This window comes from Gopherus flavomarginatus, chromosome 17 (assembly GCF_025201925.1).
Source record: "Gopherus flavomarginatus isolate rGopFla2 chromosome 17, rGopFla2.mat.asm, whole genome shotgun sequence".
Taxonomy (NCBI): Eukaryota; Metazoa; Chordata; order Testudines; family Testudinidae; genus Gopherus; species Gopherus flavomarginatus.
The window spans coordinates 24,588,700-24,616,077 of record NC_066633.1 but is presented as its reverse complement, the minus strand read 5'-3'; the positions used below and the strand labels follow the sequence as shown (position 1 = coordinate 24,616,077).

At 47.7% G+C, this 27,378-nt stretch overlaps 1 protein-coding gene across 1 annotated transcript in view; it reads left to right on the top strand.

The window, feature by feature from the left end:
• LOC127036057 (ectonucleoside triphosphate diphosphohydrolase 8-like) overlaps nt 1-27,378 on the top strand; it is a 92,178-nt gene that overhangs the window by 45,924 nt on the left and 18,876 nt on the right. The window contains exons 3-4 of the mRNA XM_050926527.1: nt 23,727-23,859; nt 26,935-27,052. Of these exons, the coding sequence (XP_050782484.1) occupies nt 23,737-23,859; nt 26,935-27,052 (241 nt within the window). The 5' untranslated portion in view covers nt 23,727-23,736. The remainder of the gene's footprint in view (nt 1-23,726; nt 23,860-26,934; nt 27,053-27,378) is intronic.

Here is a 27,378-nt window from a genome sequence, read left to right as displayed (position 1 = left end):
AGGGGTATATATCAGGCGCCATAGCGGCGCCATTCCAGAAAGCACCCTGCTGGCCCACCGAGTGTTGCTAGGGTAAAAATCTCCAACGAACGTGCATGCGGAGCTCGCACACCTAACTGGAATGGATATGAGCAACACATCTTGAAGAACAACAGTTACAAAGGTGAGTAACCGTCTTTTCCAACTGCTCTATCGCCACATCCCTCCGTCGGCTGGCGCCCCAGGTGTAGTCGCAGCAGAAGAGCTGGGCCCACACCTTCCCCAGGTCCCACCACCACCATGCCAAGGAAAAGGCACGCCTCTGCCCTTGCCAGGCCAGCCAGAACTCCCGGAAGGACACCACGAAGCCCACATCTTCCAGCAAACTATTATTAAAGTGCCAGTAGGCCGGCCCCGGTCTCTCCGCGCAGAGAGAGGCCGTCACAGTGGCAAGATGCTGATCTGAAAAGGGGGCCGACCGAACACTAGAGGAGTGGGCTTGTGAAAGGTGGAGACATGACAGGTAAATGAGGTCCAGCTGGGAGTGGCACGACCGATGGGCCTCCACCTGGACGAAGGTGAACATCGAGACGTCATCCGGGTGGTGGTCGCGCCAGATGTCCAGCAGGGAGTGGCGTTTGACAATCTCCCGGAGGACATCCACGGTGGCCTGGCACTGTTCAGTCCCCAAGCGGTCCCGTTCCTCAAGGGTGGTGTTAAAATCCCCTCCCAGGACCAGACACTCAGGAGGATCCAGGGAGCCGAGGAAGGTGGACGCCTGCTGAAAAAAATGCAACCTCTCCGGGCCCGATGTCAGGGCGTAGACATTGACAAGATTAACCACAAGCCCCTCCATGCGGACCCGGAGGTGCAGCAGGCAGCCCGGCACAGCCTCGGCGACCCCCAGCACCTCGGGCCATAGGTCGGGGGAGAACAAGGTCACCACTCCAGCCGTGCGAACCGAGAGGTGGCTAAAATAGACCCCATGCCCCCACTCCAGCTACTAGCTAGCTTCAGCGGCTGGATCCGTATGGGTCTCCTGCAGGAAAACTACAGAGTACCCCCCCTCCCCGAGGAAGGAAAGCACCTGGCTCTTGCAGAGACCCATCCTACAGCCCTGGGTGTTTAATGTGGCAAAGATGATCGTTGCCATAAGGAGGGCTGTGGGGGATCCTCGCTGGCAGACACGCCCACAGCCTCTGTCGGGCCGCGCAGCAATCCGTGACCTACCCCGTAGGTGAGTAAAGAGTCACGGGAGAGGCGGACCCGCTGGTAGGCTGCTGCGGCCTGCTTCCCGGTCCTCTTACCCTCCCCCATGAGGGCCCTCCATGAGGAACGAGAATACAGACTGCCGTGGGGTGCTGTAAGTACTGTAGAGCTTCAGGGTTGGAATGACCTCACTAGTTGCAATGGTGGAGAAATGAGGGAGCCCTGCATGCTGTTCCTAAAACCGCTGCAGCATTCGGAGGGTTAAGCCCAAGCTCTGTAGAGTGCATCATTCTATTCCAGCTTGAGGTTGGCATGTTTTCCCTTGGGAAAGCTGATGTGAGACTTTCATAATCAATGTTATTACAGCTTGCATACAGCTAAAGTAACACTAAGATGATGCACATCGCTGAGTTTAATTACCACCAAATAATGCCAGTGCTTTGAGCTTTGGGTTTAGAAAAACAGAAAACATCTGTTGGTATCATAGTTGGCAGGTTCTTATTGGATATTAGAAAAATTATTTAAGTTTGCATTTGCATCAACATGATGATCACTAAAATACGTTTATATGTTTTTAGATACATAGGTTACAAATATATATTGTGACAAAGTTCCTCCTCTGCCTTGGTGGGTTCTGCTCTTCCTGGCGGATTTGTCTCCTCAGCAGTTTTTGGCAGTCCTCAGTTTGACTCCTTTTGTTAGTGGCACAAACCTGCGGTTCATTTGGCTAACATCATCACTGGCCAGCATGGGGAAAAGGAGGAGAACAATCCCTGCAGTCTCTGCTGGCCCACCTAATGGGTCGGGGGACAGACCAGAGACCTTCCCCTATGGTGGGACCCACAGTCCAGCTCAACTCCTCTTATATCAAATAGGGAGTTGTGGGGGAATCTGGGCCCGCCCTCTACTCCAGGTTCCAGCCTAGGGCTCTGTGGATTGCAGCTGTCTTTAGTGTCTCTTGTAACAGCTGAGTGACAGCTACGACTGCCTGGGCTACTTCCCCATGGCCTCCTCCAAACACCTTCTTTGTCCTCACCACTGGACCTTCCTCCTGATGTCTGATAACACTTGTACTTCTCAGTCCTCCAGCAGTACGCCTATTCACTCAGCTTCTTGCTTGCCTCTTGTTCCCAGCTCCTCGCATGCCTCTCACTGACTGCAGTGAAGTCATTTCTAAACCAGGTGCCCTGATTAGCTTGCCTGCCTTAATTGATTCCAGCAAGTTCCTGACTGTACCCCAGGAAAAGGGTCCTGCTTAATCTGAGGATAATTAATATGTCTGCATTCTATCACTCTCCTGTAGTCATCTGGCCTGATCCTGTCATTATATATATATATATATATGGGCATCAAGTACTCAAAATTTACCATTATGCATGCAACCTTAATTTGACCCCCTTCTGCATCGGTTCTGCTCACTGAATGAGGCAGACGCCCTGTGGAAAAAATTAGTATGCACTCAGGTAATGAAAAGCTGTATCATAATGCAGTCCCCCAGTGGGCAGAATAAAGGTTGCTTGGGCTACTGTGAATCTGGCCCCCAAGCAACCTAACCGAGTAACTTCCTAGCACTTTTTTAAAGGAAAAGAACATATACAACTGTGACAACCCCGCCACATCAGCAGAATTTGAAGCTTCAGCACAGACTGTGCTCACTTTAGCTGCAGGCCTTACACCATAAGCTAATATCAGGAGTAAGCTGTTATTCCAGAGAGGAAAGTGGATTGCTGGGTCCTGTAGCTGGGGCTGGGTGGAGTCTAACCCAGCTGGAGAAGATCCTGCCCCATGTGGAACCCACTAAGAGATGCATAGGCCATTGGGGCCATGTGCTGAGTCTAGGAAGTGGCTGGGTTAGCCTGGCCCAGCCCTCTTTTCCTTTCCCTTCCAATCCCACTATGCTCTTCCCTCTCTTCGTCTCTGCCTAGCACTCCTCCTTCTTGGAACACCATCCCATGGTGGAAGAATCCAAAGCCTTTTCTCCAACACCACCTGTGTAGCCATTTGTTGACTTCCACAATTCGACGATCTCTACCCAGGCCTTTTCCCTGCACAGGGAGGATGGACCACTTGTGCCTCAAACTCCTCTATCCTTCTTCCCAGAGCTGCATAATCTACAGTGATCCACTCAAGGTCATTCTTGGCAGTATAATTAGTGCCCATGTGGAGAAGCAGGAAGGGGTAGCAATCCAAGGGCTCGACGAGTCTTGGCAGTCTCTCCATCACATCATGAATCCTAGCTCCTGGCAAGCAGCAGACCTCTGTTTTCTCGGTTGGGGCAGCAGATAGATGACTCAGTCCTGAGGAGGGAGTCCCCGACCACCACTACTCTCCTCCTTCTCTTGGGAGTGGTGGTCGTGGAACCCCCATCCCTAGGACAGTGCATCTCATGCCTTCCAATCACTGGAGTCTCCTTCTGCTCCCTTCCCTCAGATGTTTCATCTAGTCCACTCTCCGCATTAGTACCTGTGGAACGAACATGAAAACAGTTGCTCATCTGTAGCTCTGTTGCTGGTACATGGACACTCCTCTTTCTTCCTCCTGGAGTTCACATGCTGACAAATTTCTTCATCATCCCTCAGTCCCCTCTACGCAGCCTGCTCCGATTCTTCAAAACATTGTGCCTGTAGAAGCATATCCTGACGTCTGTCCAGGAAATCTTCTTTTTCCCTTATGCAGCGCAGGGTCGATATTTGTTTCTCCAGACCTCAAACCTTCTCTTCCAATATGGGGACCAGCTTGCACTTTGTACACACAAAGTCACTTCTGTCCTGTGGAAGAAAGACAAACATGGCACAACCTGTGCAGGTTACAACAGCTGAACGCTCACTTTCCATAATTTCTTCCTTCTAAGAGCTTCCTCAGCTGTTGCAGCAACTCACAGAAGCCCACGAGATGAAAGCCTCAGTGGGCTCTCTCCAGGCTATATCCCAGGCAAACTCCCTCTGTTAGCCTCCATTGTTCATTGCTCAGCTGGTTCCCCGCTGACTGCCTTTTTATAACAGTAGGGGCACTCAAGGCCCACCTGGAACAAAGCACTCCCAATTCACACTTTTCAAACAAACAATCAAACAAGCACACGGACAAACTGACAAACGCTGCAACAGACACTCAGATACTCACCAACACAACCCCCCTAATGCAGCACTTAGTGTACCTCCTCTCAGACAGATCCCAGGCAAACTCCCTCTGTTAGCCTCAAGAAAGGTCTGTCTTCCACATGAACAAGATTTACTCTTGTTGTAGAGAGTTCCTTTGTGTCAGAGGAACAGAACTGTTGACATAATCTTCATCATGGAGCATTAGATGGTCTTTTAGACATCCTAAGGCATTGTTTGCAAGCATGGTAATGTTAACCCCTATGGCACACTTGGGTAGAATAATTACTGGAGCATTCCCCTCATTGATGTTAATGCAGAGAAAGTCAGTGCTGGGACTGAGCCCACCTTTTGAGACAGTGATATTCTTTCATCGCCAGAGAAGGCCAGCGGAAGAATGTCACTACAAATTTATAGCTGGGTGTTAGGTGGTGTAGGGAACTTATGTTGACTAGGGATCTGGGGTGCATAGTGGATCACAAGTTAAATGTGAGTCAACAGTGTGACACTGTTGCAAAAAAAGCAAATATCATTCAGGAGTGTATTAGCAGGAGTCTTGTAAGCAAGACACGAGAAGTAATTCTTCCACTCTATTCCGCACTGATTAGGCCTCAACTGGAGCACTGTGTCCAGTTCTGAGTGTCACATTTCAGGACAAATTGGATAAAGTCCAGAGAAGAACAACAAAAATTGTTAAAGGTCTAGAAAACGTGACCTATGAGGGAAGATTGAAAAAAACTGGGTTTGTTTAGTCTGGAGAAGAGAAGACTGAGAGGGGCATGATAATAGTTTTCAAATATATAAAATGTTGTTACAAGAAGGAGGGAGAAAAATTGTTCTCATTAAGCTCTGAGGCTAGGACAAGAAGCAATGGGCTTAAACTGCTACAAGGGAGGTTTAGATTAGATATTAGGAAAAAGTTCCTAACTGTTAGGGTGGTTAAGCACTGGAATAAATTGCCCAGGGAGGTTGATCTTTTCTTCACTCTTCTTGTTTCTCTAATATCCTAGGCTCTTGGCTACACCAATACTGCATATTTCACATTTATTTTCATTTTCATGGAGAATTTCCTGGCTTTCAAACCACTTGTTTTTCTTATATCTACAACTTCCTCATAAGATCATTTTCTCAATATATATTTACAACCCTAAAACTTAGTAAGAAAGTTTTTGCCTGGGGAAATTATCATCCTAGCAAAATTATCAAGAAATTTACTTGAGGCTGCTCTATACTTACAAATTGTACTGTCATAGCTATGTCTGCAAGAAGTATAAAAATATCACACAGACCTCATTTGATATAGCTGTACCATCAAAAACCCTTGTGCAGATGCAGTTATACCAGCAAAAAATCATTTTGTTGGTATCATTTAGTCTGGGAAACTAATGTAAGCTTCATCTCCAGAAACTCATTTACGCGACAGTACTATGTATTAAATGTTCCCCATTGTATTCATGTATCCGGTTTGGATTGTGCATGTATGTATTAGATAGATTAGATAGATAGGGTGTATAAGGAGAGAGAGCGAGAGAGAGAGCATTAAGTATATTTCTAGTATATCAGACATCCCCCAGTGCACCTTGAAATGAATAAACTGCAGGGTTCAGATTTGGAATAGTAGGGAAAGAGGCTCACGGTAAGAGGCTACTGAGTATACTGCCCTTCAATGTGCATGATGAGGTCAGCCAAGGAAACGCCCTTCCACATGGGCACAGTGTCAGGTTATCTAACAGGATGTTACAAGGGAACTGGCTGGCACTGGCTGTACTGTAGAGATGCAGAATGTGATACATTTCACCCGGGAGTGAACCAGTCACCAGCAGTGTCTGGAAGGAATCATCCCCCCTGCACAACTGGCTGGCACATTGTGAGGAATCTTTACTGTCCTCTGAACATCAGCTATTAGCCGCTGCCAGCATCAGGTTGCTGCACTGGTACAGGAGATCCAAGAGCCTGATGAACAGCGGGCTGCAAGTTCCTCTTACACACACCTCTCCATCCCATGGCTTCACCTGCTCCTCGGTGTGCACTTGTCACCCATCGATAGGAGTTTCTTCAGGGATAGTGCAGCCAGAGGAGTCTGGTAAAACAGATTCTGCTGCTTTCATATATGGGAGTCTTTTTAACATGGAAAAACATGTCTTGTCTTAAGGAAAGGGGGATGGAGGGCTAAGGGGTGGGCTCCCCTCAGCAAGTCACTTCACCTCTCCTATTAGGCCAGGACTGAGGACATTGCTGGGAAGCTGAACACTGATGATGGAGCTCCATAGCTCTGGGGTGCATCTGCTTGAGGACTTCACTTCCAATAGCCTTCCTCTCCAGAGCCCCACTCAGCATGGCCAGGTTCCAGTAATGCATGTTATGGACTGGCTTGTCCATTGTCCAGAACTCCACTGGGGACTGTCCCAGCCCATGGAGAATACAGGTGCGTTTTAAAGCCATCCAGGGGATTTGAATGCCCAGTTCCATTCCCACTAGTGTTATTGAGAATTGGGCATCCCGAGCCCTTCAGTAACTTTGGAAATCTCAGCCTGAATTTTGCAAAGGTTTGTTCAAGACAAGAAGAAGTTAAAAGACTAAACATCTCTAATCAGGAAAAAAAATCAGCACTCTGCCTGGGAACAGAAATAACTCTGGGTACAGAGCTACACATCACCCACACTCAGGGTATGTCTACACTACGGGATTATACCGATTTTACAGAAACCGTTTTTTTAAACAGATTGTATGAAGTCGGGTGCATGCAGCCACACTAAGCACATTAATTCGGTGGTGTGCGTCCGTGTACCTAGGCTGGTGTCGATTTCCAGAGTGTTGCACTGTGAGTAGCTATCCCATAGTTCCCACAGTCTCCCCTGCCCCTTGGAATTGTGGGTTGAGATCCCAGTGCCTGATGGGGCAAAAAACATTATTGGGGTGGTTCTGGGTACAGCCTCACCCCTCCCTCCATGAAAGCAGCCTTTTTTCCTGGGTGAACTGTGCAAATGCCATAGCACAGCAAACATGGACCCTGCTGAGCTCAAGACAGCAATCATGGATGTTGTAAACACCTCATGCATTATCGTGCAGTCAATGCTGAATCGGAACCTGGCAGCTACGGCAGAGCGGCCATGAGAGTGATGAGGACATGGTCACAGAATTCTCTCAAACCACGGGCCCCTGCGCTTTGGAGAGCCTGCTGGTAATGGTGCAGGTTGTAGTCATTGAACGCCAATTTGGGGCCCGGGAAACAAGCAAAGACTGGTGGGACCGCATAGTTTTGCAGGTTTGGGACGATTCCCAGTGGCTGCGAAACTTTTGCATGCGTAAGGGCACTTTCATGGAACTTTGTGACTTGCTTTCCTCTGCCCTGAAACGCCAGAATACCAAGATGAGAGCAGCCCTCACAGTGGAGAAGCAAGTGGCGATAGCCCTCTGGAAGCTTGCAACGCCAGACAGCTACCAGTCAGTCAGGAATCAATTTGGAGTTGGAAAATCTATTGTGGGAGCTGCTGTGATGCAAGTAGCCAAAGCAATCATTAAGCTGCTGCTACGAAAGGTTGTGACTCTGGGAAATGTGCAGGTCATAGTGGATGGCTTTGCTGCAATGGGATTCCCTAACTGTGGTGGGGCCATAGATGGAACCCATATCCCTATCTTGGCACCAGAGCACCAAGGCACCCAGTACATAAACCGCAAGGGGTACTTTTCAATGGTGCTGCAAGCACTGGTGGATCACAAGGGACGTTTCACCAACATCCACGTGGGATGGCCAGGAAGGGTTCATGACGCTCTCGTCTTCAGGAACACTACTCTGTTTAAATGGCTGCAGCAAGGGAATTACTTCCCAGACCAGAAAATAACAGTTGGGGATGTTGAAATGCCTGTCGTTATCCTGGGTGACCCAGCCTACCCCTTGATGCCATGGCTCATGAAGCCATATACAGGCAGCCTGGACAGTGGTCAAGAGCTGTTCAACTACAGGCAGAGCAAGTGCAGAATGGTGGTAGAATGTGCATTTGGCCGTTTAAAGGCGCGCTGGCGCACATTACTGACTCGCTCAGACCTCAGCCAAACCAGTGTCCCCTTTGTTATTGCTGCTTGCTCTGTGCTCCACAATCTCTGTGAGAGTAAGGGGGACACCTTTATGGCGGAGTGGGAGGCTGAGGCAAATCACCTGGCAGCTGATTTCGCGCAGCCAGACACTAGAGTGATTAGAAGAGCACACAGGAAGCGGAGTGCATCAGAGAAGCTTTGAAAACCAGTTTTATCACGGGCCAGGGTACAGTGTGACTGCTGTGTTTGTTTCCCCTTGATGAACCCCCCCCTCGCCTTGATTGATTCATTCCCTGTAAGCAACCCACCTTCCCGCTTCGATTACAGCTTGTTTAAGGAAATAAAGCCACTATCGTTTAAAAATCATGTATTCTTTATTAATTCATTATAAAAAGAGGGAGAGAACTGACAAGGTAGCCTGGGTGCGGTTTGGGAGGAGGATAGGAGGGAAGGAAAAGGCCACTAAAAAAATTTCAAAGTAATGACAGCCTGTTGGTTGGGCTGTCCACTGGGGTGGAGTGGGCGAGTGCATGGAGCCTCCCCCCACGTGTTCTTACACATCTGGGTGAGGAGGATGTGAAACATGGTGAGGAGTGAGGGTGGTTATACAGGGGCTGCAGCGGCACTCTGTGATCCTGCTGCTGTTCCTGAAGCTCCACCAGATGCTGAAGCATGTCAGTTTGATCACGCACAGGGCGGTCCTTAGGCATAGGCAGGATAGGCAGCCGCGTAGGGCCTCACTCTGCCTGGGGGCACCACTCTGCAGGCAGCCCAGACAGTGTAGAAGCAGGGCTGTGGGTCCTAGAGAGAGCCGAATGCAGCACAGTCTGAGGAATGGGATTGGCTGTTGGGGTCTCTGGGAAGGGGAGGAGGTAGGGGTTGGAGAAGGAGCTCACCTGTGAGTGTGACTCTTTCCCCCCGGCTGAGGTCAGGTGAGGCAGGCTCTGTGGCTCTGGAACCAGTATCCTTTGTTGTCTCCCATAACATCCATTCTTCTCCCCCGCGGAGCACCCCCTCCTTTCTCCCTCCTCCCCAGGAGCACCCCTCTCTCTCTCCTCCCTCCCCTCCGTCAGGGCTGGGTTGGGAGAGGTGCTGGGGGGGAGGAGAGGCTGGCTGCCTGCTGAGGAATGAAAGTGAAAGTAACTCACTTCCTCTGCAGGCAGCCAGAATTGGAATGTCACACAGGGCTTGGCTGGGGTTAGCCAGATGTGTGAAAAATCAGGCTAGGGGATTGGGGTAGGGTGAGCAGATATCCCTATTTTATAGGGACAGTCCCAATTTTGGGATCTTTTTCTTATATAGGCTCCTTTTACCCCCCCACCCCCACCCATCCCTGTCCTGATTTTACACACTTTCTGTCTGGTCACTCTAGGTGGGGGTAATTGGTGCCTATATAAGACAAAGCCCCAAACATCGGGACTGGCCCTATAAAATCAGGACATCTGGATCTGGCCACCCTCGCTGGGGAGCGCCTCTCCCCCGGGCTGGCAGCTGCCAGCGATCCATCTCATCCAGGGGGAGCTGCACAGGGCAGGATGAGCTGCTGTGGCTCCATGGGTGCCCCGTCCCTGAGATCAGATGCTGTGCTAAATGCACCATGGTCTGTTGGGCTGGCGGAGGTGTCCATTGGCGTGTGATTGGACCCGAGGGTTTGCTGCTGCTGTTGCCACTCTGCACCCCAAGAGGTGGATTTTGGCGTCCTGCAGTTTTCCACCTATCTCCTCCTCTACTGCAGCTGTTGGACCAGCAGGCTGGAGGGTGAACCAAGCATGAAAGCAGTACTGTGTTGCCATTTAGATTGTCATTTAAAACTTGGTTTGCCAAAAATTCTTGCTAACAATCCTGAATCCAATTTCAATATTTTTTTTAAAAAAATATCAATATCTTAGCCAAAAACAGAATATTAAGTTGTTGACAATTATTACTGACAGGTTTGGTTTGAGGCAGGGAGTGGGTCAGTTTTCATCAGAGAAACAAAAAATGTTGACTGACTTTCCTATAGCCTGTTACTCCTGATAAGAGCCCTCCAACAACTGTAATATGCTCATCTCCTTACTAGTGTATAAAGCAGGGTTCGGCAACCTACGGCACACGTGTCAAAGGTGGCAGGTGAGCTGATTTTTGATGGTATGCAGCAGCAGGCTGAGCAGCTCAGCCCATCACTGCTCTGGAGTTCCGGCTGCTGCCCTATTGCCAGCCGGGATACCAGCCATCGGCCCCACTCAGCACCTACTGCTGGCCTGGGGACCCCCAAGGAACCCCAGGCTGGCAGTGGGCTGAGCAGGCCAGTTGAACCACTCAACCTGCTGTCAGCCTGGGGTTCCATTCACTCAGCCGGCAGCGGGCTGAGTGGGCTGGTGGCGGGCTGAGCAGGGCCGGTGGGGGGTTGAGTGGCTCAGTCTGCTGCCAGTCTGGGGTACCAGCAGCACTCAGCCTACTGCTACTCCGGGGTTCTGGCTGCCGGCCCCTTGCCAGTCAGGAGCTCAGCTGCCAGCCCCACTCTGCCTCCTGCCAGCCTGGGTGAGCAGAATCCCAGGCTGGTAGCGGGCTGAGGGGGGATTGGCGGCCGGGATCCTGGCTGGCAGGAGTTGGTGGTCAGAGCCCCAGACCAGCAGTGGGCTGAGCAGGGCCTGGGATCCTTGTCTAGGGTTCCAGCCACCAGCCCGCTGCCGGTTTGGGGTTTCATTTACTCAGCTGGCAGTGGCCTGAGCAGGACCAGTGGCCAAGACTTCAGATAATAACAATGGTTTATTTATATAATATAGACATAGAGAGAAACCTTCTACAAACATTAAAACGTATTACTGGCACGAGAAACCTTAAATTACAGTGAACTTGGCACACCACTTCTGAAAGGTTGCCGACTCCTGGTATAGAGTGACCATATGTTGTACTAAGATTCACCTGCTTTTTTTTTCCCTGTGAGTCAGTATAACTTTTGCCAGCCCAGAAGTTGGGCAGCCAATGTTTTACGTTTTCACAATGTTTTCTCCAACTTTCATAAAGTAAATACATAGTTAATATGAGTTAAAAAGAGCAGGGACACGTCTTTGTGAAGAATCTGTACAGCAGATCATGCCCATAGACGATCCAGAAAAGAAATTTGAGGTTGAATTTTTAATGTTGTGATGGATAAAGCAGTATCTGCTGTTGATGAAAGGTTTAATACCTTGCAAGTACACCATGAACAGTTTGGATTTTTGTATGACATAACTAAATTCAACAAAATAGGAAAACAAGAGCAACTAATGACAAAGTGCAAGAATCTAGAGAGCCTCCTGAAGCACGGTGATAGTTTTGATTTAAATGGACTTGAACTGTACAAAGAACTGAGTACACTGTCATCAATGTTGCCACATGCAAAATCGGTGATGGACATTGTACAGTTTATTCATACCCACAAACTTGTTGACATATATCCTAATGTGTACATTGCCACTCGTATTCTACTGACAATTCCTGTAACAGTAGCATCAGGAGAACGGAGTTTCTCGAAACTAAAGCTCATTGAAAACTATCTCCGCTCTACAATGAGTCAGGAACGCTTGACTTGTCTTGTTATTCTTGCGATCGAACAAGACACGACTTTGTCTTTGTCATTCGATGACATTATTACTGATTTTGCAACCAAAAAAGCCAGAAGGATTGCTTTTAATTAAAAACAAATCTTTGTTTCAATACCTCTTCATATAAATTTCCAATAAAATTTTGATAAATTAAAAAATATATATTATTTGCATCATTCTGTCATATCAGAATTTTTTCTATAGTGCTGCTTCTTTAGTGCTAGTCCATCAGCATTACAGTGTGCTTAATTAAGTTTAACTGGTTTTAATAATGTGAATGTGGCAAGTTTTCCAATACTATAAGCTTATGTTTGTGTTGCTAAGAGCAGATCAGGCACAGGGGCACCAGTTTAATAATCTCGCCTAGGGCACCATAAATCCTAAGGCCGGCCCTGATCACGCAGCAGCCCCAGAGTTGCATCCTGCCACTGCTGATCTTCCTGCCTACACCTCTGATTTTCCTGCTGCCACCGCTCATCTCAAGCGTCCCTCCTGTCCTCACATTCACTGGTATCTTTCCTGTAATTTGATACAGCGTCCTTCCACTCATTCAGATGAGCTCTTTCATTGTGGGTCACTTCCATGATGTTCGAGAACATTTCGTCTCGCATCTTTTTTTTCCACCACCTTATCTGAGATAGCCTTTGGGATGGAGTAGGGAGGCTTGAAAAATTTGCAGCTGCATGAGGGAGGGAAAAAAGGGAGAGAAGTGTTTAAAAAGATACATTTTACAGAACAATGCTTATACTCTTTCACAGTGAACAACACTATTCACCTTACATAGCACATGTGATTTCACTACAAGGTCGCATTTTGTATCTTAATATTGAGTGCCTGCGGCTCTGGTGTTAGAGATCTCACAGATGCAGGTCCGGGCAGCAGAATTCAGCTTGTATGCAGCCATGGTAAGCCATTGTCTTTCGGCTTCTGCAGCCTTCATATATCCAGCGCTCTCCTTTCCCAAATAGCAAGCAAAGCCCGTTGAGTGCTGCTTCTTTCCTGTTAACTTGCAGCAGCAGAAACCACCCCCCCATCCAATTCTCTGGGATGATCGCTTTACCCCTCCCCCCACCACATGGCTGGTATCATGGAAGATTACTGCTAAACACCCCCCTCCCCGCCCCACCGCGTGGCTGGTAGCAGGGAAGATTCCTGCTAGCCAAATGCGAAAAAACGCAGCACCAATCACCCCCCCCTTCCCCCTGCTTGGCTACCTGCAAGGAAGGATTTCTTTTAAGCAACAGGCAAACAGCCCAGTAGGAATGGCCATCTCTGTCCCCTTAATTAAATTCCTGAATTTCAACCAGGTTACCATGAATGATATCACTCTCCTGAGGATAACACAGCGAGATAAAGAATGGATGTTGCTTGAATGCCAGCAAACACCGGGACCATATGCAGCTAGGCTTTGTCATGCAATGATACCAGATTACTTGCTACGTGCATGGCGTGGTCAAGTGTCCTACCATGGAGGACAGAATAAGGCTGCCCTGCCCAGAAACCTTCTGCAAAGGCTTTTGGAGTACCTCCAGGAGAGCTTCATGGAGATGTCCCTGGAGGATTTCTGCTCCATCCCCAGATGTGTTAACAGACTTTTCCAGTAACTGTACTGGCCGTGAATGCATCCCAAGTCCTCAGGGCAAATTAATCATTAAAAAACACTTGCTTTTAAACCATGTTTTATATTTACAAAGGTACACTCACCAGAGGTCCCTTCCATGGCTTCATTGTGTGGGATAGTGGCTTGGGAGGGCTGGGAGGGTAATTCCGTCAGGGTGAGAAAAAGCTCCTGGCTGTTGGGGAGAACGGAGTGCTGTGTGCTCTCTGCAAGCTCGTCCTCCTCTTCCTCCTCCTCATCTTCCCCGTCCGCAGAATCCTCAGCCATGACTGAGATTACCACCCCCACCTCGGAATCCACGGACAGGGGTGGGGTAGTGGTGGTTGACCCCCCCCAGAATTGCATGCAGCTCAGCGTAGAAGCGGCATGTTTTCGGCCCTGCCCCAGACCTTCTGTTTGCTGCTTTGGTTTTCTGGTAGGCTTGTCTGAGCTCCTTAACTTTCACTCTGCACTGCACTGAGTCCCTGGTGTGGCCTTTCTCCATCATAGCCTTGGAAATTTTTTTAAATATTTTTTCATTTCGTCTTTTGGAACGGAGTTCTGTTTGCACAGAATCCTCTCCCCATATAGCGATCAGATCCAGTACCTCCCGTGCGGTCCATGCTGGAGCTCTTTTTCGATTCTCAGGAGACTGCATTGTTACCTGTGCTGATGAGCTCTGCGTGGTCACCTGTGCTGATCAGAGCTCCACGCTGGCTGTTATAGTCTTGGGGGCAGCCGGTTTAGGAAGAAATCACTTGAGGCCAGACAGCAGACAGCTAACAAAGCTACCATTTATTTTTGGATAGTACTCTCTGCAGTAGTGGACTGCATTATAGAGACTTCTGGCCATTTAGAATGGGCATCTACTGCCACCAAGAACATGCTTCCTTCAAGGGGGCCAGTGAAGTCAATGTGAATAAGTTGCCACGGGTTTTCAGGCCAGTCCCATGGGTGTAGGGGCGCCCACTGGGGTGCATTCCTCACACCTTGACACGACATACAAGCTTTTGCCTTCTCTTCAATAGCACTGTCCAATCCAGGCCACCAAAAGTAGCTATTCCACAGTGATCGGAATGTAGCTGTTCTAACATCTGTGATCTCAGTGGTGGTGGAATAATGACACGTCTCCCCCACAACAAACAACCAGATTGGACCGATAACTCCATCCTCCTGGACATGTAGGGTAACAAGGTTGGGTGAGATCGGAGAGGTTTGTCAAGATTTTCCATGCATCACCAGGTCCATAACTTGGGACAATACTGGGTCAACGCGAGTTGCCTTCTTTATCTGAGTAGCAGTGATGGGTGTATTCTCTACCTGTTCAAAGTAGAAGATTTCCTTTTGGGCACTTGTCATAAACAGATAGTTAAGGGTTAATGACTCTTTTACCTGTAAAGGGTTAATAAACAGGGACCCAAACACCTGACCAGAGGACCAATCAGGAAACAAGATACTTTCAAATCTGGGTGGAGGGAAGCCTTTGTTTGTGGGTTTTGGGTTTTGTGCGTTGTTCTCTCTGGGTCCTGGACGGGACTAGAAGTGCAAGCACGTTTCTGCCAATCTCCCTGCTACAGTCTCTTATCTATTCAGAATAGTAAGTGAGTAAGTAAAGGCGGTTATAGTCTTTTAACTTGTTTTTCTTTATTTGCAGATGTGTACTTGCTGGAAGTAGCTTAAATTGTGTTTCTGCTGGAGAAAGCTTCTTTCTATTGTCTATAAGCTAAAAAACCCTGTATATTTACCATCTTGATTACAGAGACAATTTTTATGTTTTTCCTTCTTTATTAAAGTTTTCCTTTTTTTTTTTTTAGAATCTAATTGATTTTTTTTGTTATCTATTGTAAGACTCCAGGGAAGGGAGTCTACACTCACCAGGGAATTGGTGGGAGAAAGGAAAGGGAGGAGGGAAGACAAACCTACTCTCTGCGTTTATCTCTGTATCTCTCTCTGGGGAAGAAGGGAGGGGGAAGGTAACATTCCTCTCGCGGTGGGGATTCAAGGAATTGAATCACGGTGGTCTCCTAGTGTACCCAGGGCTGGAAAGAGCTGGGAGAAAGAAAGGAGGGGAAAGGGAAATGGTTTATTCCCCTTTGTTTTGAGACTCAAGGAATCTGGGTCTTGGGGGTCCCCAGGGAAGGGTTTGGGGGGACCAGAGGGTATCAGGCCCTGGAATTCCTGATTGGTGGCAGCGCTACAGAATCTAAGCTGGTAATTAAGCTTAGGGGAATTCATGCTAGTACCCATATTTTGGACGCTAAGGTTCAAATTTGGGAATTATACTATGACAGCACTATCTTGATGTTTGACCGGCAAAGGCAACCTGGAGAGGCCATCTGCATTGCCATGCAGAGTGGATTTCTGATATTTGACTTCATATATGTGTGCTGAAAGTAACAATGCCCAATGTTGCATACGACTAGCAGCTAATGGGGGAATGCCTGTGTAGGGTCCAAAACTTGACGTCAGAGGTCGATGGTCTGTGAGAAGAGTAAACTTTCGCCCAAACAGGTACTGATTTAACTTCCGAATTCAAAAAACGATTCCTAATGCCTCACGTTCGATCTGGGCATAGTTTCTGCTTTGCTTAGAGTGCGTGAAGCAAAAGCAATAGGTCTCTTTTCTCCCGAATGCATACTGTGTGACACGACTGCTCCCACTCCATAAGGGGAAGCATCGCAGGCCGATTGTAGGGGTAAGGATGGATCAAAGTGCATTAGAACTTCAGAATTTAGCAATGCATCCTTAGCTTTGTTAAATGCAACATCACAGGCTTCAGTCCACTTCCAGGCCTTGTTCTGCCCCAGGAGCTCATTAAGTGGTTTTAGCAGTGTGGCTAACTGTGAGATGAACTTTCCATAATAGTTCAGTAGTCCTAGAAACGAGTGCAGCTGGCTTACATTTCGAGGTGGAGGAGCCTCCACAATAGCTTTAACTTTTGCAGGGGCCTTATGAAGACCTGCAGAATCAATGATGTGTCTCAAATATTCAACAGAGGGCTTGAAGAATTCACACTTGTCTTTGTGAACTCGTAGGCCATACTCTTCCAGTCTTTGTAGGGTAGCCTCTAAATTCTTTAAGTGATCTTCTTCATTCCTTCCAGTGACCAGGATATCATCCAGATAGCACTGAACTCCTGACAAGCCACACAAGATCTGGTCCATAGCCCTCTGGAACAGGGCGGGAGTAGAAGTTATTCCGAAGGGTAGGCGACAGTATCGATAAAGCCCCTTATGAGTCACAATAGTCAACAGCTCTTGGGACTTTTCATCGACGTGCCTCTGTAAATATGCTTGACTCAGATCAATCTTACTGAACTTTTGTCCTCCAGCCAGGCCTGCGAAGAGGTCATCGATGCGAGGAAGCAGGTATTGCTCTGCACACAACACTGGGTTGACAGTGACTTTAAAATCACTGCAAATCCGGAGAGAGCCATCTTTCTTCACTATTGGGACGATAGGAGTGGCCCATGAGCTATGGGTAACTGGTATTAGGACTCTATTGGTAACCAGGCGCTCCAGGTCTGCTTCAACTTTTGGCCTGATGGCATATGGCACAGTTTGGGCTTTCAGATATTTTGGTGGACTGTCAGGTTTAATGATCAATGTCACAGTGATTCCCTTCATACTTCCCAAATCATCTCCAAAAACAGCAGCATGTTTTCTTAGTATAGGGGTTAGACTGGTTTCTTCTTTAGTCATCCGGTGCACTTCTGCCCAGTTCAGCTGAATCTTCCCAAGCCAAGACCTACCCATTAAGACTGGGTAGTTACCTCTCACCACAAACAGTGGCAATTTAGCAGCCTGTCCATTGAGCTCCACCTTAACATCAATAATGCCCAACATGGGCACAGCTTCTCCCGTATACGTCTTCGGAACAGTTTTTGTTGCCTTAAGCGGAAGATGCAGTAGCTTTTCTTTATACATAGTCTCGGAGACCAGCGAGACGGCTGCACCGGTGTCCAGTTCCATGCGTATAGGTTTGTCATCCAACAACGGGGTTACCAAGTATTCATGTGAGCCCACTGCCAAAGACAAAACATGCAGTGGCACTTCCACTTGCGATGAGGTGTCACCTTGATCATCCTGGGTCTGCTCTAGGGTATGCAGGGTTCCTCTTTTGTCGACCAGACCACAGGCCTCTTTTTCTTTTGTTTACAGGCACACTCAATGTGTCCCTTTTTGCCACAGTGTCGACACACCCGGTCCTTACACCAGCATTCTGATGCCTGGTGACCCGGCTTACCACAGCGGTAACATTCTTGACCCTGCACAGTTTTGTGGGTTGGTTGCACCGATGTATTGCGCCTCCCTTGTAGCCAGTTCCATGGAGACAGCAATATCAACAGCCTTCTGTAATGTAAGCTGAGCCTCTGTCAGTAGGTGCGTCCATATAGCTTCACTGTACAGGCCACACACTAACCTGTCACGCAGGGCATCATTTAACATCTCTTTAAATGCAGTGTTCTGCTAGCTTTTTAAAAATTGCTACAAATTGTACAAATGTTTCATCTTCTTTTTGGTCTCTTTTGTGGAACCTATATCTTTCAGCAATTACCAGTGGTTTTGGGGAAAAATGGGAACCCAGGATTTCCACAACGTCACTGTAAGATTTAGTCTCAGGCTTAACAGGGTGTATGCGTAGCAGGGAGTAGGTTTTAGCCCCTACAACACTTAAGAATATTGGCACCTTCTTCACTTCTGTAGTGTCATTTGCAATAATAAAAAGCTCAAAACGCTCAGTATACACAGGCCACTGCTCTATATTCTCATCAAAAGGTTCCAGTGGACCGGTCAGAGTAGCCATGATTTTTAGTTTCACTTTCACAGTCAGTGCAAACAAGCAGTTTTTTTGTTTGTTTGTTTGTTTTACCTTGACTTCTACTTCCTTCTGTTACTAGAGCAGCACCGGAATTCCATCCATCGTCGCCACTTGTTGTATCCTTGGGGGCAGCCAGTTTAGGAAGAAATCACTTGAGGCCAGACAGCAGACAGCTAACAAAACTACCATTTATTTTACACACACAGAGCTCACCTAACCGGCTGAAGCAGGCTAGGCTATCCCCTAATAATCTAACTCAGTTGCCATAGGAACAAAAACCATGACAACCAAATACACAACACTGGCCAAACAGGAAATGAAATTCAAAAGTTTCCGGAGCTTTTCCTGTCTACCTGGCCAGTGCATCCGAGTTCAGATTGCTTTCCAGAGCAGTCACAATGGTGCACTGTAGAATAAGGCCCAGAGGCCAATACTGTCGAATTGCGGCCACACTAACCCTAATCCGACATGGCAATACCGATTTCAGCGCTACTCCCCTCATCGGGAGCAGTACAGAAATCGGTTTTAAGAGCTCTTTATATCGATATAAATGGCTTCATTGTGTGGACAGGTGCAGGGTTAAATCGGTTTAACTCTGCTAAATTCAGTATAAATGCTTAGTGTAGACCAGGCCTCAGTCTGCTTTGTATTGCTCTGGTGCCTTGGATATCCATTCTGTTACTGTGTTTCACCTCAGCGCTAGGAAAGTAAGATCCTCCAGACCATCTCTCTCTTGCCCCACCTTTAAGGAGATACCACCGCGGGCTGTGATCTTATCAGATCTCATCAGCCAAGCTGGGTTAGGTCTTAATACTTGAGTGGGAGAATTCCATGGAACCCCTTTAGGAAAAGATGTGCATGGGTGATTCAGTCAGTGGCAGTCTTCCCAACGCCCCCACACTGGTAGAGGATGCTGTGCTGCTAGGGTGCTACCTTTTGGACAAGTCATATAATCTGGTTCCTCTAAGGGGAGGTGCTATGGGGCTGCTGAAAGCATCATCTCAGTCTCCTAGCAAGGCTTTTCCTTGTACTGACCATGCTTGTCCAGCTATTTATATATAAAGGCTTCATTTGAAGTGTCACTACTCCAAATTTCTGTTTTACTTCTCATATACATAATACTGTGGAACACACCAGCTGCTCCAAGGCCCCCAACTGTGTATTGCTCTTTGGAACTAGGAACAAGGAATGTTTTACAGACCAGGGGACTCTATCCTGGGAAGCAGTGACTCTAAAAAAGATTTGGGGGTTGAGATAGATAATTGGCTAGCCACGAGCTCCCAGTCTAACACTGTGGCCAAAATGGCAGGTGCAATCCTGGGATGCATAAACATGGGAGGTTATTTTTCCGCTGCATTTGGCACTGGTGCAACCACTGCTGGGGTTCTGTGTCCCCTTTTGATATCCACAATTGAAGGAGGATGTTGATAAATTGGAGAGGGATGAGAGAAGAGCCATAAGAATGATTAAAAGATTAGAAAACCTGCCTTAGAGTGACAGACTCTAGAAGCTGAATCTATTTAGTTGACAAAGAGAAGACTAATAGGTGACTTGATCACAGTCTATTGGTACCTACATGGGAAACAAATATTTAATAACTGGTTCTTCAATCTAGCAGAGAAAGATTTAACATGATCCAATGGCTGGAAGTTGAAGCTAGACAAATTCAGACTGGATATTAAGCATATATTTTTAACACTGAGAGTAATAAACCATTGGAACAATTTACCAAGGGTCATGGTGAATGCTCCATCACTGACAATTTTAAAATCAAGACTGGATTTTTTAAAAAAGCTTTGCTTTAGAAGTGATTTGGGGCAGTTCTCTGGTATGTGTTATACAGGAGGTCAGACTAGACCAATGGCTCGCAATGTGTGGCCCAATCAGCACAGAGCTGCAGCCCATGTGACATCCTCCAGGCTGTACAGGTAGTTCTGGATGCAGCCCACAATGGTAAATAGTTTGAGAACCACTGGACTAGATGATCACAGTGGTCCCTTGTGGCCTGGGAATCTATGAATGAATCTGAATTCCTGGTACACCTCACGGAACAGCCCATCAGGCACATCTGAGACCTGAAGGGCCCTTCTGGAATTAGTACATGTTGTGCTAAAGTAAATTCCTCCCATTACAGAGCTGCCAGCTCCTCACCAGACAAGCCCCTCAGGGGATTTCTGTCTCTGCAGTGTGTGAGATGAATGTATGTATTCCTGTCAAATAGCAGCTGAATCAGATGCCATGCAGGCCAGCAGGTCTCAGACATTGGTATGGTACCCTTCTGCAGGCTCACAGCATTCCTGAGGATCCTCTGTGCTGAGCCCCGGTGCACTGCTGCTAGTGTCTCCCCCAGTCTGTGCACTAACATGGACACAAGGCCATGGTCTTGGCCTTGAGATGAGGTTAGGGTTAGTCTAAGCACCATGGTAGGCTAAAGCCAACATGTGTAGAGGGGAGGTGGCAGGCACAGCAAGGGCTGAGCTTGGAAAGGTTGGGAACAGTGATGCAGAGATGGTGTCTCAGAGCGCCCCCCAGTGCAGAAAGACTCTGGGTAACCCCTTCTGTGTCACACATGACATAAGCAGAAGGGTCAATATGAAGCTTGAAATAGGAACACATTGCTAACTCTCTTTACTAGGAAATTAAAGGTAATCATTACCTCTCCTTATCACCTGGGATGCAAATGAGATGTTATAATTTAACCTCTGGAATGTACAGTTCACTTTACAAGGATCCAGAGGGAGTTTATTGGAGGAAATGGGGAAAAGGCTATTTACCCCCATGAAGTCATTCTGCAGGAGACAGTTAGTACACAAGAGTGCTGCCCTTGCAGGAAGCTTTTCTCCACCCAGGGTGATAACACAGGCTGTCTTGGCCAAGGCCAAGTGCTGTAGCATAATCACAACCCATCTTCAAAGGGAGACCCTTGGCAAAGTTCTCATTGCCACTGGCTCCCCATGGCAACAGTTTGCCTTAAATCCGGAAAGGTTCCACACCTCTAAACCCTCTGGAGTGGAAAACCTGAAGCATGATACTGCATCCCTCCAGGTGACCCCTGCGACCAGATCTTAGCACAGCCAGGTGTGGGATTTCCACATCTCAGAGGCTGGCAAACTCTCCTCTCCTCCAGAGTGAAGGAAAGAGATAGTGACTGGGAGACAATAATAAGACAGTGGTAGTAATAATTCGCCTGCAGCACACTGCAGGCAGCACGTAGCTCTGTGGCTGCACAAGATGGTTTGTCCAGGGAAGGGTGTGTCCGACTGAACATTTGCCTCCGATCAAGTTCAGCATGGACTTGGCCAATTTATAAAGAGCTGCCAAACATCGGTGTACACAGGTCTCATGCCGAGTGTGAGCCAATGAATCCTGGTGGCTCTGCCAGATGGCCAAGTCCCTCCCCGTCCTCTGTCTGTGAGATTCTAGGGAAGTGAAGTCGGATTCTCCACCTGCCTGAAATGACATACTCCACACCATGGAAAGCACCCCTCGCTACCATGGTGACCAGGGTAATAAATAACTAAATGAAACATCTGCCATCACAACAGATGATGACCTCCCATAACAGTTCCCACTGGGGTCACCACCTAGTTCCCATAGATCCTCCGTGGGTGAGTATTAGCAAAATTTCAATATATTTCCATACAATTTTCCCTTGTCCCAATGGTCTCCCTTGTGGCTTTCCCTTCAAAATAAACCTAGCTACTGTCATTGCTATCAGACATCACCAGTGTGGTGCTCTGCTCTGTTCAGTGTTGTAACAGTTGGCTGCGTGAGTGTGTTCCCTCTGTGTCCTGCCCCGGCTCTGCAGATCGCTGGCGCAGCAGACCCCTAGAGAACCCCCAGTGACCCAGACTCTCATAAGGTACGAAAGCACCCAGCCAGGTTTATTGTCAAATGAAGCTCAGTAATAGTTCCCCACAGACTCTACAGGACATACTACAAATATGTGCCCCCTGACAATGGACCGGCTCAGTCAGTGGCAGGACTCTCCACTGCCCCCTAGGCCGGACAAAGACATCCACTCAGAGATGCATTCTTATTCACAGGTACAAACAAGTTACACATCACTCCTGATGTACCGAGGTACAACCCCTCTGCGTGTTGTGGTGCTGCCTCTCTCCTGGTACAGGTTGGTTCGAACAAATGAGTCTGTCCTTTTGACCCTGTCTTTTAGGATGGGTCAGCCTGTTCCTCATTATTTTTGCGGAATGTGACTGTTCTGGTGCCATCCTGGTCCACGTTTATCCTTTAAATATGTGTATACATCCAATTAGCAGCCTTCTTGCCAACTTTTGTGAGCAGGGCCTGCCTCTGGCTCACAGCTGAACTTTGCTTTATGTTAACAATGCCTTGACCATTCCTTTCCTCAGGCCTCATACCAGGTCTCTGATACCAAGGGTTTATGTTTCAGGGCCTCATCTTACTACAGTTGTCATCATCATCAGTCATGTGGGAGCTGATGGATTTAGTCAGCACAATCTGTTTCATACCTGGAATTTCTTGGGCAATATTAAAAACCTTCTGCCCTTGCCTTGCTCTGCAAATGCTCTGAGATCCTCACAAGACAATATCCCTGACCTTCAGCTTTCAGCTGAGCTGCTTGGTTGTGGGGGCAGTGGAAGGTTTGAGTTCAACTCTTCTCTTCACTGTGTATGAGGGTTGCCCTAGATTCATTTTTCTTCAGGTCACACTGTATTTGAGATAAGGTAGCTGGAAGCTGGCAAACCTTTGCCAGCTCTTTCCATGGTATTAAGTCTTGTGATAGCTGCATTTAGGCTCCAAGCTGTTAAACCTTTATGAGAGATCATTTGCTGCCTTTAGTGCAGGGGGATGCATGGGTCAAACAGCCTTGGACACTGCCCCTTCCATTAATGCTAACAAACAGCACCACATTGGCAGGGGAAGCACAAACTTCACCCATGCCAGCCCACACCTAATAGCCAGTTTCCTGGGCTAAGGAGTCCACGGTCACAGTGGAAGGAGAAGTTCAGCCTCTGCTGAAGCAGCCAGTTAGTGCCAATTACAGTGGTAGTTTTTGCATTGCATTTTCATTGATTTGAGGATAAAGTCCAACTTAGCAATGGTAGGGCAGAGCACAGGACTCAGGGCCAGGGATCAGAATGGACTTCTCAGCTGTATGTCTCCAAAATGTCCAGTTGCAAAAATAAGCCTCAAATGTAAAAACAGAGGCTGACTCATGAATGGCCAGAGGGGAACACTGCCTTTGAGGGATAAAGATAAACCCTAGCTGTTCTACAGTATTAATTGATCACAAAGCACTTTACAAAGCAGGTCAGAATCATGGTCTGCATTTTGCAGATAGGAAACCTTTGCTGTCTACTAAACAGCAATGATCCCCCGTGGCCACATCCAACCAACCCTTTGAACTGCCCTTCTACTTTTCTACATGTGTGTGTTTGCAGTGATTTTTAAAATGAGCATCGATTTGAGACGCTACATCCCTGCCATTCTGGTAGCGCTGGCTGTGTCTTCATCCATCGTCCTCATTCTCAGCCTGGTGAGGATCCAAAATGTCTCCTTTGCACCTCACAACAAGGTGAGTCCCTGAGCTACAGAATACAGAGGCCAGTAGTGTTGCATAGGTGCTTGGAAATTTCAGAGTTTACCAAAAATTGTATAAGTTAATATTTTTAGCAACAAGCAAAAATGCATTGCCATAGCTTTGCAGGTATAGACTTCCCAGCCTCCCTGCATACTGATGAAAAAGTGAAATACTGGCAGAACCCCACATGTGCTTGAAAAATACAACAGATCACACAAGAAATTGCAGTGTTATTTTTATTGCTCTTGGGACGAACGGCTTCAGTCGGCATCAGGGCTTCATTGTGCTAGGCACTCTACAAACTTCTAATCGAAGACCTCTGTCTGGGCCACCTCGGAAGAAGGCCATCATTTTGTGCCTTTACAAACTAAGGACCCATCCCAATGCCATCCCCAATGCTGAATCCCAGCGTATTTTTAAAAGGACTCTTACACTGTGACAGACTTGGTGGAGGCGCAGAAATTAACATGGAGCTGGACCATTATGTGCTCAGCCTTCTGTTTAAATCCATGCAAGCCCAGCTAGGGTGACCAGATAGCAAGTGTGAAAAATTGGGACTTTTTGGGGGGAGAGGGGCATAGCATAGGCACCGACTCCATGGGTTTTCCAGGACTGGAGCACCCACGGGGAAAAACCCCACCCTGTCCCCCTGCCCCAGCTCACCTCCGCACCGTCTCCTCCCCTGAGCGCACTGCTGCATCTTGCTTCTCCCCCATCCCTCCTAGCGCTTGCACTGCAAAACAGCTGTTTCGTGTGGCAAGCCTGGGAGGGAGGGGGAATGCAGCACACTTGGGGGAGGAGGTGGGGCCAGGGTGGGGATTTGGGGAGGGATCCAATACAGACAGGGAGGGGCAGAGTTGGGGCGGGGCTGGGGGTGGGGCCAGGGGCGTGAGCACCTACATGTGCAGACAAAAGTTGGCACCTGTGGAGTATAGTTGCATATATAAGACAAAGCCCCAATATATCAGGATGATCCCAATAATATCAGGATGTCTGATCACCCTAAGCCCAATGGGACTCCCTGGATAGGAAAGCTAGGGTAGAAGGTGGCCATATCTACTCTGCTACCACTCTGGGGAAATGTCAGAAGTAGACATTCTGTGAGAGATCATTTTCATTCACTCCAAATTTTCTTCCTCCTTCCACTTGATCCTACAACAGCAGTGCTCCAGCAGTGGTCTGCAGAGACAGGTGGCTGCTCACGTGGTTCTATGGGTACGACTACACTGCCCACATTACAGCGTGGCCGTGGCCGTGGCAAAGCAGTGACATGGGCAGTGTAGTCATGCTTTATCACTGGGGGAGAGCTCTCCCGGCAATAAAAAATAACCACCCCGAATGAGGGATGGTAGCTTTATCGACAGGAGCACGGCTCCTGGCGATAAAGTGCTGTCTAGACTGATGCTTTTTAGCGCTAAAACTTTTGTCACTCCTGGGGGTGTTTTAATTCACACTGCTGAACGACTAAAGTTTTAGAGCTGAAAGTGGCCGTGTAGACACAGCCTAAGTCTCCTTGTTTCCGGCTGCTACAGCCCATAAACATACAGCTTAATGTACATCTGAACTGGGACTTTCTGAGAGCTCAGGTGCCCAGCCCCCATTGACATTCAAGATTTGGCCACCTAAGTCCCTTACATCTCTTTGGAAATTCCAGCCTAAAGACTTTCCAAATATTACTTTTTCATGTAAACAATTGTCATAGTTGCCATATAGATGTTATATAACCATGAATGGGAGGGGAAGTGGTCCCTGAGATAGCAAATGGGTGATCAGGTGGTCTGGGTGATTGTGAATCAGAGGAGGTGTTCCTGAGATAGGAGTCCAGAGGGGTCAGTTGTGGCTCACCACGAGGACAGGGGGAAAGAAAAAGAAAATCCATAATTCTAAATCAGTTAATCTCTTATGGGACCACATATACTCAAAAGCCTGCATCATACTCCTATGGATCTGACATGGTGTCACATAAAGGCAGAGTTAATGTTGTGTGGGTACCCAAATTGTGCAGTTTCATAGCTTAACATATTTAGATTTTTTTTAAGTGTAACCTTAACTCTGAATTTCCCAGGTTTATAATGCTTGGATTTGGGAATACTTACACAATCCTTGTGATGTATTTTACCCTAAATTACTCATATGAATTCTCAACCTTAACTCTGTGTTAGCATAGTGTTTGTCTGGGAATCTCTAGTAAGTTGTGACCCATGCTCTGAAAAGTTTTGAGAAACTTCTGCCCACAGCAAAGTCCTGTAACACGTCAGAGCCTCTGTAGATGCCACAGACATAAGACTACACAGATTTGAGTTTGTGATGTTGCATGATGGAATTGTTGGTGCAGTCACTGAGAGAAAGATTGCTGAGAAGAAACTCTGGATTCTGGTCTCAGTGCACATACGTGTGTTCCCAGTGAGCACTGCAGTGACTGACCTTCCCTCAACCCCTAGACATGTACAGGGCTGAGGCACATGGAAGGGCGGGGGCGGGGGAAGCTTACATCATTGTAGCCTGTATTTTGTGGGGTGAGATCTTCAGGCCCAAGGCTGTCAATATGGCATCTTTGAACCACACTGGCGAACATTAAACCAACAAAGAAAATAAAAGATCAGTAAAACCTCAATAAAGAAAATGCAGTTGCACTGATGGTGTAAATTATCATCAGTCTGTGGACTGCAGGGGCAGGGCTGGAAACCGGTTGACTTCAGTGGAGTAGCCACATTAGCTGAGCCAACATGCTCAAGGGACCTACCTGTTTCTACTTTACCTTCAATGGAGGCACAGGTTTTAAGGTTTTAAAGGCCCAGCTTGACAAAGCCCTGGCTGGGATGATTTAGTTGGGGTTGGTCCTGCTTTGAGCAGGGGGTTGGACTAGATGACCTCTTGAGGACTCTCCCAATCCTAATCTTCCATGATTCTATGACATCAGAGGGCCCATTTGGCTAAGGAGCAGAAGCACATGCCTCTAACTCTGACTGACCTATTCAGCCCCCGAGCAAACATTAGCGCAGGGAGATGACAGGGCCCAGTTTCTGCTCTGGCTTACCGGACCCATCATGTTTTGGTTATGCCTTCCAGTACGGGATGGTGTTCGATGCAGGCTCATCCCACACCTCTCTGTTCGTCTACCAGTGGACATCTGACAAAACAAATGACACCGGAGTGGTCAGCCAGACGTTATCCTGTAATGTCCAAGGTCAGTATTCCTGCCCCTCTGTGAGGGAAACACCATGGGCTCAGAACTCCTCTGAGATTTCTTATGCATCATGGCACCTAGGTGGTGGAAATGTTGGATGAGTGTAAGAGTCTAGTGGACATGTCTTTTCTACAGAAGACGATCGTGCCCTACTGACACTGGGGAAGCACAGTAGTTACAGCAAGAATTGCTGCATCTAGGTTGCCTGAAGTCAAGGGATTCCTGTTTTCAGTTGCTCCCTGGCACCATGCACAGCCTCTGGCCACAGCAAATCAACCTGACCTTGAGCTGTGGGAAGGAACTTTTCAGGGCAGCCTCCAAAATCG